Source organism: Musa acuminata, unplaced genomic scaffold (genome assembly GCF_036884655.1).
Source record: "Musa acuminata AAA Group cultivar baxijiao unplaced genomic scaffold, Cavendish_Baxijiao_AAA HiC_scaffold_1098, whole genome shotgun sequence".
Taxonomy (NCBI): Eukaryota; Viridiplantae; Streptophyta; class Magnoliopsida; order Zingiberales; family Musaceae; genus Musa; species Musa acuminata.
This window is the reverse complement of record NW_027021311.1, coordinates 49,649-62,148: the sequence shown is the minus strand read 5'-3', so window position 1 is coordinate 62,148 and position 12,500 is coordinate 49,649. Positions and strand designations below refer to the sequence as shown.

The 12,500-nt window shown below is 35.5% G+C and overlaps 2 protein-coding genes and 2 non-coding genes across 4 annotated transcripts; 2 read left to right on the top strand and 2 right to left on the bottom strand.

The window, feature by feature from the left end:
• Nucleotides 1-69: 69 nt before the first annotated feature.
• Nucleotides 70-142, bottom strand: TRNAT-UGU (transfer RNA threonine (anticodon UGU)). The gene has a single exon. It is a non-coding gene; the product is annotated as a tRNA-Thr (tRNA).
• A 1,661-nt stretch (nt 143-1,803) lies between these two features.
• Nucleotides 1,804-1,876, top strand: TRNAF-GAA (transfer RNA phenylalanine (anticodon GAA)). Its single transcript has one exon. It is a non-coding gene; the product is annotated as a tRNA-Phe (tRNA).
• A 2,123-nt stretch (nt 1,877-3,999) lies between these two features.
• LOC135666414 (ATP synthase subunit beta, chloroplastic) lies at nt 4,000-8,854 on the bottom strand. Its single transcript, XM_065177980.1, has one exon. The coding sequence runs from the start codon at nt 8,849-8,851 to the stop codon at nt 7,355-7,357; it is 1,497 nt and encodes a 498-aa protein (XP_065034052.1). The 5' UTR covers nt 8,852-8,854; the 3' UTR covers nt 4,000-7,354.
• Nucleotides 8,855-9,042: 188 nt separating this feature from the next.
• LOC135666415 (ribulose bisphosphate carboxylase large chain) lies at nt 9,043-11,670 on the top strand. Its single transcript, XM_065177981.1, has one exon. The coding sequence runs from the start codon at nt 9,680-9,682 to the stop codon at nt 11,141-11,143; it is 1,464 nt and encodes a 487-aa protein (XP_065034053.1). The 5' UTR covers nt 9,043-9,679; the 3' UTR covers nt 11,144-11,670.
• The last annotated feature ends 830 nt before the right edge of the window (nt 11,671-12,500 follow it).

The window sequence follows — 12,500 nt, the reverse complement described above, 5'->3', positions numbered from 1 at the left end:
TTACCACGACATAACATATGGGAAAAGGAGGAGAGAGATTATCAATCACGGAAAAATCGATAGAGAAAAAGCCGGCTATCGGAGTCGAACCGATGACCATCGCATTACAAATGCGATGCTCTAACCTCTGAGCTAAGCGGGCTCACATAACATAACAGAAATAGTATATAGAAATTGAGGAAACTACCGGATTTTAGCTATTAGCTGATCTTATCTATTAGCTATTCGTTTAATATTAACTATGAACTATAACTAATAACTATACTATAACTATATAACTATATAGTATAGTATAGTTCTATATAGTTATATAGTATACTTCTAAACTATATACTATAACTAACTATAATAATAATTCTGACTATTCTTCTGACTATTCTAACTATATCTAACTATAATATACAACATAATGTATTTATTTATATATTTATATTTTATATATTTATATTATGTTAATTATAGCTATAGCGAATCGGTCCTAAGATAAAAAAAAAGATAAGGATAAAGATACAATCTAAATGAAAATGAGACATTCCTCTGGTTTGATTCGGAAAAGGAGGAGATAGGACAAAAAAAAAGAAGAATGAATATCGACCGTTCCACTATTCCAAATCGCACTGTAAAAATGAAAGGGAGGGAGAAACATATATATGTTGGATATATCTATCCATATTGAATTGCGGATACATCAATGATAGAATCATTTCTGATTGAAACAAGGTTCATTCAATATAAATGAACTGATGGGGGATAGCCAAAAAAATCAAACAGCAGCATACACTTTTTCAATATAGAAATCATTATCTAACGAATTCAACGGGTCCAAACAAACAAAATAAATGAAAAGGATAGTTGGAATTCCAACTAGGTCTTGGTATCAAAGGGGATATGGCGAAATCGGTAGACGCTACGGACTTGATTGGATTGAGCCTTAGTATGGAAACCTGCTAAGTGGTAACTTCCAAATTCAGAGAAACCCTGGAATTAAAAATGGGCAATCCTGAGCCAAATCCTTATTTTGAGAAAACAAAGGTTTATAAAACTAGAATTTAAAAGGATAGGTGCAGAGACTCAATGGAAGCTGTTCTAACGAATGGAGTTGACTACGTTTTGTTGGTAGCAGGAATCCGTCTATAAAAATTACAGAAAAGATGGTCCTATATACCTAATACGTATGTATACATACTGCCATATCAAACGATTAATCATGACCCGAATCTATTATATTATAATTATATATAATTATAATATGAAAAATTCAGAGTTATTATGAATCCATTTCAATGGAAGTTGAAGGAAGAATCGAATATTCAATTATGAAATCATTCATTCCAGAGTTTGATAGATCTTTTGAAAAACTGATTAATCGGACGAGAATAAAGAGAGAGTCCCATTCTACATGTCAATACCGACAACAATGAAATTTATAGTAAGAGGAAAATCCGTCGACTTTTTAAATCGTGAGGGTTCAAGTCCCTCTATCCCCAATAAAAAGCCTATTTTACTTCCTAAGTATTTATCCTCTTCTTTTTTTTCATCAGTGGTTCAGTTCAAACAAAATTCACTATCTTTCTCATTCACTCTACTCTTTCACAAACGGATCCGAACTAAAATCCTTGGATCTTATCCCAATTTGGATAGAACCTGTACAAATGAACATATATGGGCAAAGAATCTCTATTATTGAATCATTCACAGTCCATATCATTATCCTTACACTTACTTGTCAAATTTTTTACTACTTTTTAGTCCCTTTAATTAACATAGACACAAGTACTCTACTAGGATGATGCACGGGAAATGGTCGGGATAGCTCAGTTGGTAGAGCAGAGGACTGAAAATCCTCGTGTCACCAGTTCAAATCTGGTTCCTGACACGTAAATAATGTATCGGATAGATATTCATACAAATTAATCGAGATAGATCGGGCGTTAATAGTCTAGAGCATGATACGTATTTACTCATCTAGATGTTACATATTTACTCATCTATTACATATATTTACTCATCTATTACATATTTACTCATCTAGATATATATATATATATATACCTCCCCTTGGGGGGATTGGTTACATATTTACTCATCTAGATGTATATATATATATACCTCCCCTTGGGGGGATTGGTAAAAAATATATGTATGGATGGTTATGGTAAAGAACAAAGTGAGATTATGCTCCCGTCTCTTTTTTCTTTCTTGTTTCTTCATACTGTGCTTTCTCTCATTCAAAAAGAATATTAAGTCTTCATCTATATTCAAAATAAAAATAAATAAGTAAAAGTAAAAAAAAACTTAAAAGTCGAGAGGAGTTAAAAGATAGCAATAGACAGAATGCACTTCAGACACAGTACAAATAAAATCCAATCCCTTTTCATTTCTTCATTTCATATTTTTGACATTTATTCCATTTCTTCACTCTTGCTTACGTTACTTTCCGAGGTCCATCTACATCTAAGTAAGTTATGTGCGCGGTACAAAGTTCATAGTGCAGAACTCTTTTGATTCATCCCATTGTTTCTGCTCATACGAAATGGATATGATCTATTCCAAATTTTGGAATATAAATGAAGTTTTTTTTAGGTTATCCATAATACGAATTAAAGTCCGGTTACTTTCTTTCATCTAGAACGGAACGTAAAAATATTCCTTCACTTGAAAGAAATCTGGAATCGTGTCATAGTCGTATTAAGTAAACATTAATTTCTTATCATTTAATGAGCATCTTGTATTTCATAGAAATTGGGGGTAATATAGTCCTTACGTAGGGGCCAACCTATCCAACTTTCCGGCATCAAAATACGTTTAAGGCGTGGATGATTATCATAAGAGATTCCCAACATATCATAAGATTCGCGTTCTTGAAAATCAGCACTTCTCCAAATCCAGAAAACAGACGGGATTCTAGGATTATTCCTTGGGGCAAATACTTTTATGCATACCTCTTCTGGTTTAGCTATACCATACTGTATTCTCGTAAGATGATACACACTGGCTAAAAATCCGCCTGGTGCTACATCATAGGCACACTGGGAGCGTAAATAATTGTAACCATATACATATGAAATGACAGCAATGGAATCCCAATCCTCGGTTTTTATTTGTAAAGTTTCTATTCCTCGGCAATCAAAGCCCAAAGATCTATGAACTAAATCATGGTTGACTAACCAATCAGATAAACGATCCTGCTGCATCTTCTTGATCTCTCCCACATTTGTATTTGTATGAGTATTTCAATTTACAATGAAATTTTTAAAGATTGACCCTTTCTTTCTTATTCTGCACAAAAGAACCTTACCTTGTCTGATTCACTAATTCATGGGGAGATACTGAACTTTTGGATTTGAAAAATGTTTCAGAAGGTATCTCTGAAGTAGATGGTGATTGATAGAGCAATTCTTGATCATAATTTCCAGTATGAGTACTGCGTCTAACACAAAACTTGTGATTGGTAGTAAAACATCGATTTTCCTGTTGAGACACAGTTCTATCTTCAAAGATTTCTCGAGATATTTTCTTACGAAGTTTCGTTATAGCATCTATAACCGCCTCTGGTTTAGGTGGGCAGCCCGGCAAATAGACATCGACAGGAATTAGCTTATCGACTCCACGAACAGTACTATAAGAATCAGTACTGAACATCCCTCCTGTAATAGTACAAGCTCCCATAGCAATGACATATTTTGGTTCAGGCATTTGCTCATATAATCTTACTAAAGAAGGAGCCATTTTCATTGTTACTGTGCCGGCTGTTAAAATTAGGTCTGCTTGTCTAGGACTCGATCTTGGTACCAATCCATAACGATCAAAGTCGAATCGCGAGCCTATTAATGAAGCAAATTCAATGAAACAACAACTGGTACCGTATAGAAGCGGCCATAAACTGGAAAGTCTTGACCAATTCGAAAGATCATTCAATGTAGTTGAAATAACTGAATTGGTAATTGTTTTGTCAACTAAGGGAAACTCAATCAAATTCATAACTGTCTCAATGTAATCTTTTCCTTCATTTTTATTTTGATTGTCTGAATATTCAGTTAAGACCATTCCAATGCTCCTTTTCGCCATGCATAAACTGAACCAACAATTGGGATAAGCACAAAAATTAAAGCTTCGATAAATACAGATACACCCAATACATCGAAACTCATTGCCCATGGATAAAGAAAGACCGTTTCAACATCAAAAACAACAAAAACTAGAGCAAACATGTAATAGCGGATTCGAAATTGTAACCAAGCATCCCCAATGGGTTCTATACCCGATTCATAACTAGAGAGCTTCTCTGGTCCTTCACTAACCGGGGCTAAAACTCCGGAAATTACAAATGCCAAGATAGGAATAACGCTTGATATTATTAGAAATGCCCAGAAAATATCATATTCGTGAAGCAGAAACATAAATGTACTCCTATTAATGTGGAATATGCTGAATTATTCGATTCGAATCGGAATTGTCAATTCATCCATAACTTCTTATCTTAGGCGAAACAAGAATTGATTTTGATCAAATCAAACTGCATAGTTTAGAGTTTGTTTGCTGTGGGGCATGTTTTGTTTAAAGATTCATCTAATGGAATCCCACTTACATTTTGGATTTCGATTCTATTTAGATATGGTGTAGACATAGGATGCTCTTACACAAACAAAACTCTCTCACTTTGTCTTGGGTTCTCTATCCTCTAGAAAAAGGTAATAAAATACTAAAATATCCTATGCCTATAACTATTCCTATGCCTATAACTATAATAAATATCAATACCCTATAATATAGTAAAGTAAATATCCTATAATTAAATACTATGAATACTATATTCATTAGAATACTATGTTGATTATATATAATCAACATAATGAAATAATAATAATTTCATTTCCTTTTTTTAAAACTTAAATTTTTCAATAGTCATATGGGGTAAAATGTCTAGGGATTTCTAGCATATTCTATATTATTCGAAGTATTCCTTTTTCATTAAAATCTGGGTATAGGATCATTGCTTCTATTGATTTGATACGAATATGAATACATAATCTAATGCATCGAATGATTTTTTATCTTTTTCTTGTCCTAGATTTCATTTCTATTTTTCTTAATTGATTCAATCCGTTGAATTGAGAGGTGACATATAACAACTTATATCTTTCTATACAAAAAATTGGAAACTTGGAACCTGTACTATCCCACCTCCTCAGAAATAAATAAGAAGAATCGAGTTATTTCATTAGAGTTAGAATGAAAGATTCATTCTATTTCGGACCAATCTCTAATACTAAACAAAGATTACGATTTGGAATGAACCAAAATACTTGTTTGTTTTGTTACGGCAATAACGCTTAATAATATAATGGTAAGACCAAGCAATGGGTTAGATTTCGCTACAAGAAAAAGGTTTTACAGCAAACCTATACTAGACAATGAAACATAGCAAAGAGTGGAGTAGTATAATCGACGGAATCATAAATGATTTACATAACATTTTCAAATAGAAAGAATCACACATTATCGAATGATTCGACGGACCAAATCAAATCCACAAACCCACTCAACTCATAGAATATAGAAGAAGAAACGTTAATATATTTAGGCCCAATTCGTTATCTCTCCATTATCTCTGAATCAATCAATAAGGTTGCTCTTGTTCTGCCAAAAAACGATTAGTGATTAGTTAGGGGGATTCTCCAAATACAAGACAAGACCCAAGACCAAGAAAAGAATAGGTCCTAGACCCATGTGACTTAGGATTAGACTTGGTTGGTCCCATAGAAATGAAAACCATACTAAACTATATACTAAACACTAAACTATATACTAAACAAAAATATAATATATTAGGATTAGGGCTATACGGACTCGAACCGTAGACCTTCTCGGTAAAACAGATCAAACTGATTATTATCGAAATGATTCGAACTGTTTCAAAGACCCAACATGCATTTTGTTGCATTGGGCTCTTTCATCAACTGATGTAAAGATCAGTTAGTCCACCATATTTTTTCTTTAGAGGAAGATAATGAGATGGTTCCATGTGCTCTGATTTATTATTTGTATTCTGATCTAGGAGCAATACCAAAGTGTTTCAAAGAAGGGTTATCTTGACTTAGGTCTGCCTTCGGCCTAGATCAACCTAAGTTAAATGGAATCTCTATCGCTCCGCTGCAACAGTCGAATATGAGACTTCATACACCTTAAAGTTCATAGGACGAAAAGAGGTTATTTTGAGGCCCTTATACTCATTATGCCTAGCATTGAATGGGCTGGGTATTTACCTTATCAACTATCAAATCAATGGCGGGTTCTATTTGATTTGGCAACTGAATTCGCGCCTGAATCGGACCGAACCAAATATTTGTCAGGCTATTGTTCTCTTGTTCCCTCGAACCTATGGAGTAAGACATCGATTTCTCAATACGATCAATTATGTTCATTGCATAATAGGCTCCTTTGAAAAGCATTGGCGCGCGTGTAAACGAGGTGCTCTACCAACTGAGCTATAGCCCTTGTCATAGACATCTTAACATATAGATAATTTCTTGTCAAGATGGATATTCCATAATCCACATCATAGCTCTCTGATCTATTTATTTTATTTACGCTTAACAGAACAGATTTATTTACGCTTAACAGAACAGATTAGTATTGCTTAGAAATAATATTCCACCTATAATCCCCGAAGTGATGGGTTCTTTTTGTGGTGATAAATGACCTACTTAACTCAGTGGTTAGAGTATTGCTTTCATACGGCGGGAGTCATTGGTTCAAATCCAATAGTAGGTAGAACTTATTAGATACCGGAGTCGATGAAATGATATCTAATAAGTTTTTCTACCCCATCTTCTTTTTTTGTTTTATCAGATTAGACTTGATTGTGTTCAATTGGCAGAATCAACATGTGGTGTATAATAAAGAACTTTTTAAAAACTTCTCTTTATTATTTTGATGTATTGACTTGACTAGTAGGAAATAACATTGACAGCCTCTACTCGTGTCCTAGCTCGTCTGAGAGCTAGATTCGCTTCAATTGCTTGTCTCTTACCCTCAGCTCTACTCAAGTTAGCTTCAGCTATTTCAAGAGCTTGTTGAGCTTCTTGCGGATCAATGTCAGTACTTATTTCCGCATCATTTCCTAAAATGGTGATTTCATTATTACCTATTCTAGCGAAACCACCCATCAGAGCCACCGTTAACCATTGGTCGTTGTTGAGGCGTATTCTCAAAAGACCTATATCTACAGCCGTGGCAATAGGGGCGTGGTTTGGTAATACGCCAATTTGGCCACTATTAGTAGATAAAATTATTTCTTTCACTTCTGAGTCCCAAATAATTCGATTAGGAGTCAGTACACAAAGATTTAAGGTCATTTCTTCAATTTGCTCTCCTCTTCTAAGTTCATAGCTTTCGCGGTAGCTTCATCGATGTTACCTACTAAATAAAAGGCCTGCTCGGGAAGACTGTCTAATTCTCCGGAAAGGATCAGTTGAAACCCCCTAATTGTTTCTGCAAGACCAACATATTTTCCTGGAGAACCAGTAAATACTTCTGCCACGAAGAAGGGTTGTGATAAGAAACGCTCGATTTTTCGTGCTCTTGCTACAGTTAAACGATCTTCTTCGGATAATTCGTCCAACCCAAGAATAGCTATAATGTCCTGAAGTTCTTTGTAACGTTGTGAAGTTTGCTTAACTCTTTGCGCAGTTTCATAATGTTCCTCGCCAACGATCCGAGGTTGTAACATAGTTGACGTTGAATCTAAAGGATCCACTGCTGGATAAATACCTTTGGCAGCTAATCCTCTCGATAATACGGTAGTAGCATCTAAATGTGCAAATGTCGTGGCAGGAGCAGGGTCGGTCAAATCGTCCGCAGGTACATAAACGGCTTGGATCGAAGTTATAGATCCCTCTTTGGTAGAAGTAATTCTTTCTTGCAAAGAACCCATTTCTGTACTAAGGGTAGGTTGATAACCCACTGCAGAAGGCATTCTCCCCAATAAGGCGGATACTTCTGATCCTGCTTGGACGAAACGAAAGATATTGTCGATGAATAGAAGTACGTCTTGTTCATTAACATCCCGGAAATATTCCGCCATAGTTAGGGCAGTCAAACCAACTCTCATACGAGCTCCCGGCGGTTCATTCATTTGACCGTAGACTAGAGCTACTTTTGATTCTGCAATATTTTTTTCATTAATTACTCCGGATTCTTTCATTTCCATGTAAAGATCATTTCCTTCACGAGTACGTTCGCCTACTCCGCCAAATACAGATACGCCTCCATGAGCTTTGGCAATGTTGTTGATCAATTCCATGATGAGTACTGTTTTACCTACTCCAGCTCCTCCAAATAGTCCGATTTTTCCTCCACGGCGATAAGGAGCTAAAAGATCCACTACTTTAATTCCTGTTTCAAAGATTGATAATTTCGTCTCTAACTGTATAAAGGCAGGTGCAGGTCTATGAATAGGAGATGTTGTGCTAGTATCTACAGGACCTAAATTATCAACAGGCTCCCCAAGAACGTTGAAAATTCGTCCGAGGGTAGCTCCACCGACTGGAACGCTTAGAGGAGCTCCCGTGTCAATCACTTCCATTCCTCTCATCAGTCCATCTGTAGCACTCATAGCTACAGCTCTAACTCGATTATTTCCTAATAATTGTTGTACCTCACAAGTCACATTAATTTGCTGACCAATAGTATCTCGACCCTTAACTACCAAAGCGTTATAAATATTAGGCATCTTGCCCGGAGGAAAAACAACATCCAGTACTGGGCCAATAATTTGAGCGATACGCCCTAGGTTTTGTTCTTCAAGTGTGGAAACCGCAGGACTAGAAGGGGTAGGATTGATTCTCATAATTATAATTAAAGTAAAGTATGTCGAAAGTTTTTTTGAATAGTGCCATGCCAAGTCGAAAATAAATGTCCGATAGCAAGTTGATCGGTTAATTCAATAAGAAATAAATGGGAGTTAGCACTTGATTTAGTTGGTACCACCCAACCGAATACGATTCAATCGTTTACTCATTCAATTACTCATTCAATGAGTCAATTTTCAAGTTCAGCCAATCCTTCTTTTTTTCAAAAGAAATATTAAGTACATGAAATCACGAGTAAGTCTCTTTCATTTCTCTATCATTATAGAAAAACCATCCGTATTAGATTCTATTATCTATAGAATTCGAACCCGAACTCCATTTATGATTCATTATTTCGATCTAATTGGCCATTGTTCTTTTTTTTTTTTGAATAGATATTGGATTTCCGCCTATCTATTCTTTATACCCTTTTAGGATGAATTATGCCTATTTTCACATCTAGGATTTACATATACAACATATATCACTGTCAAGAGTGAATTTTTCTTAGTATTTGGATTCAAAATAAGAAGGAGATCCATTTGATTTTATTGTAAACTTGCAAAACAAACATTGGGTTTGGGTTGCGCCATATATATCAAAGAGTATACAATAATGATGTATTTGGAGTATACAATAATGATGTATTTGATGAATCAAATACATGGTCTAATAATGAACCATTTCATTTTAACATAACATTGAAATTAGTTGATAATATTAGTTGAATATTTTTTTTCTTTTTTTTTATTTTTATTTTTGTCAAAGGTTTCATTCATGCATAATCTATATCGAGTAGACCTTGTCGTTGTGAGAATTCTTAATTCATGAGTTGTAGGGAGGGACTTATGTCACCACAAACAGAGACTAAAGCAAGTGTTGGATTTAAAGCTGGTGTTAAAGATTACAAATTGAATTATTATACTCCTGACTACGAAGTCAAAGATACTGATATCTTGGCAGCATTCCGAGTAACTCCTCAACCTGGAGTTCCGCCCGAAGAAGCAGGGGCTGCGGTAGCTGCCGAATCTTCTACTGGTACATGGACAACTGTGTGGACTGATGGACTTACCAGTCTTGATCGTTACAAAGGGCGATGCTACCACATCGAGGCCGTTGTTGGGGAGGAAAATCAATATATTGCTTATGTAGCTTATCCTTTAGACCTTTTTGAAGAAGGTTCTGTTACTAACATGTTTACTTCCATTGTGGGTAATGTATTTGGTTTCAAAGCCTTACGAGCTCTACGTCTGGAGGATCTGCGAATTCCCACTTCTTATTCCAAAACTTTCCAAGGCCCGCCTCACGGCATTCAGGTTGAAAGAGATAAGTTGAACAAGTATGGTCGTCCCCTATTGGGATGCACTATTAAACCAAAATTGGGATTATCTGCAAAAAACTACGGTAGAGCGGTTTATGAATGTCTACGTGGTGGACTTGATTTTACCAAAGATGATGAAAACGTAAACTCACAACCATTTATGCGTTGGAGAGATCGTTTCTTATTTTGCACCGAAGCACTTTTTAAAGCGCAGGCCGAAACAGGTGAAATCAAAGGACATTACTTGAATGCTACTGCGGGTACATGTGAAGAAATGATGAAAAGGGCCATATGTGCCAGAGAATTAGGAGTTCCTATCGTAATGCATGACTACTTAACTGGTGGATTCACTGCAAATACTAGCTTGGCTCATTATTGCCGTGACAACGGCCTACTTCTTCACATCCATCGCGCAATGCATGCAGTTATTGATAGACAGAAAAATCATGGTATGCATTTCCGTGTACTAGCTAAAGCATTACGTATGTCTGGTGGAGATCATATTCACGCCGGTACAGTAGTAGGTAAACTGGAAGGGGAACGTGAGATGACTTTAGGTTTCGTTGATTTATTACGTGATGATTATATCGAAAAAGACCGAAGTCGCGGTATTTTCTTCACTCAAGATTGGGTCTCTATGCCAGGTGTTCTGCCCGTGGCTTCAGGGGGTATTCATGTTTGGCATATGCCTGCTCTGACCGAAATCTTTGGGGATGATTCCGTACTACAGTTTGGCGGAGGAACTTTAGGACACCCTTGGGGAAATGCACCTGGTGCAGTAGCTAATAGGGTGGCTTTAGAGGCGTGTGTACAAGCTCGTAATGAGGGACGTGATCTTGCTCGTGAAGGTAATGAAATTATCCGTGAAGCTAGCAAATGGAGCCCTGAACTAGCCGCTGCTTGTGAAGTATGGAAAGAGATCAAATTCGAATTCGAACCAGTAGATAAGCTAGATAAAGAGAAAAAGTAAGTGTGCATAATTCAGTAATTCCTGTTTGTTCTCCTAATTGATTGCAATTAAAGTCGGCCCAATCTTTTCCTAAAAAAAAGATTGGGCCGATTGCCGAATAAAAAAAAAAAGAATGAGCATTCTATACTATGTATTTGCATATATCTTTTATATGTACAGATGTACAGATCTTACCTATATATATACAAGATAAGATCGAAGACTAAACAACTCAATACTTCTATTGTTTGTTGTTGGATCCATAGGATTGGATTAATTATGGATCCTTGGGATTGGTGGACTTTTTTATATCTCCTAGTTTCAGGCCATAGATCAAGCCAAGGGAAAGGCTCCTTTACCCATCCTATATATTGTCTTTTTCGTTCCATGTTAAAATAGAAACTTAATTATTTGATTATACGAGAACAAATTCTTTATTCTTTATTTATAGAAATAAACAACTATCTCTATTTTCGATGAGAATTTGTACATCACATGGAAGAAAGCTGTGTCTTTCTATTTTAAAATTTATAAAAAGATTCTATCAATATATATTGAAGTGATACCTCGGCTTCCCACAAAGGAGAATCATTTCTTTCAATACTTACTCGTTCTTTCAATACTTACTCGTTATTAATTAACAATCCTAATGATTAGGATTAGATTCGTATGCTTAATTCTGATAAGAAATCAAATAGTGAAAGTAAAATGATTATCCATCGAATGTATTGTATTTCATCAAATAGGGGGTAGAAAGACTCTATGGGAAAATGGTGGTTCCGTTCGATGTTGTCTAACGAGAAGTTAGAACATAGGTGTGGGCTAAGTAAATCTAGGTGTGGGCTAAGTAAATCAATGGATAGTCTTGATGGTATTGGACATACCAGTAGAAGTGAACAACCTATTCTAAACGATACGAAGAACGATACGAAGAAAAAGATTCCTAGTTGGAATCATAGTGGTAATTATAGTTTCACTAATGTTGATTCTTTATTTGAAATCAAGGATATTTGGAGTTTGATCTCTGATGACACTTTTTTAGTTAGGGATAGTAATGGTGACAGTTACTCTGTATATTTTGATATTGAAAATCAGATTTTTGAGGTTGACAATGATAGTTCTTTTCTGAGTGAACTAGAAAAAAAACTTTCTAGTTATTTGAGTAGGGGGTCTAAGAAAAAGAATCACTACTATTATCATTACATGTATGATACTCAATCTGGTTGGAATAATCACATTAATAGTTGCATTGATAGTTATCTTCGTTTTGAAGTCAGTATTAATAGTTCTATTTCGGGTAGTACCAACAATTACAGTGACAGTTACTTTTATAACTTCATTTGTACTGAAAATAGAAATAGTAGTGAGAGCGGTAGGT

Excerpts from the sequence above, each read along its gene's own strand:
- LOC135666414 (XM_065177980.1), bottom strand. The coding sequence starts at position 8,851 with ATGAGAATCAATCCTACCCCTTCTAGTCCTGCGGTTTCCACACTTGAA.
- LOC135666415 (XM_065177981.1), top strand. The coding sequence starts at position 9,680 with ATGAGTTGTAGGGAGGGACTTATGTCACCACAAACAGAGACTAAAGCA.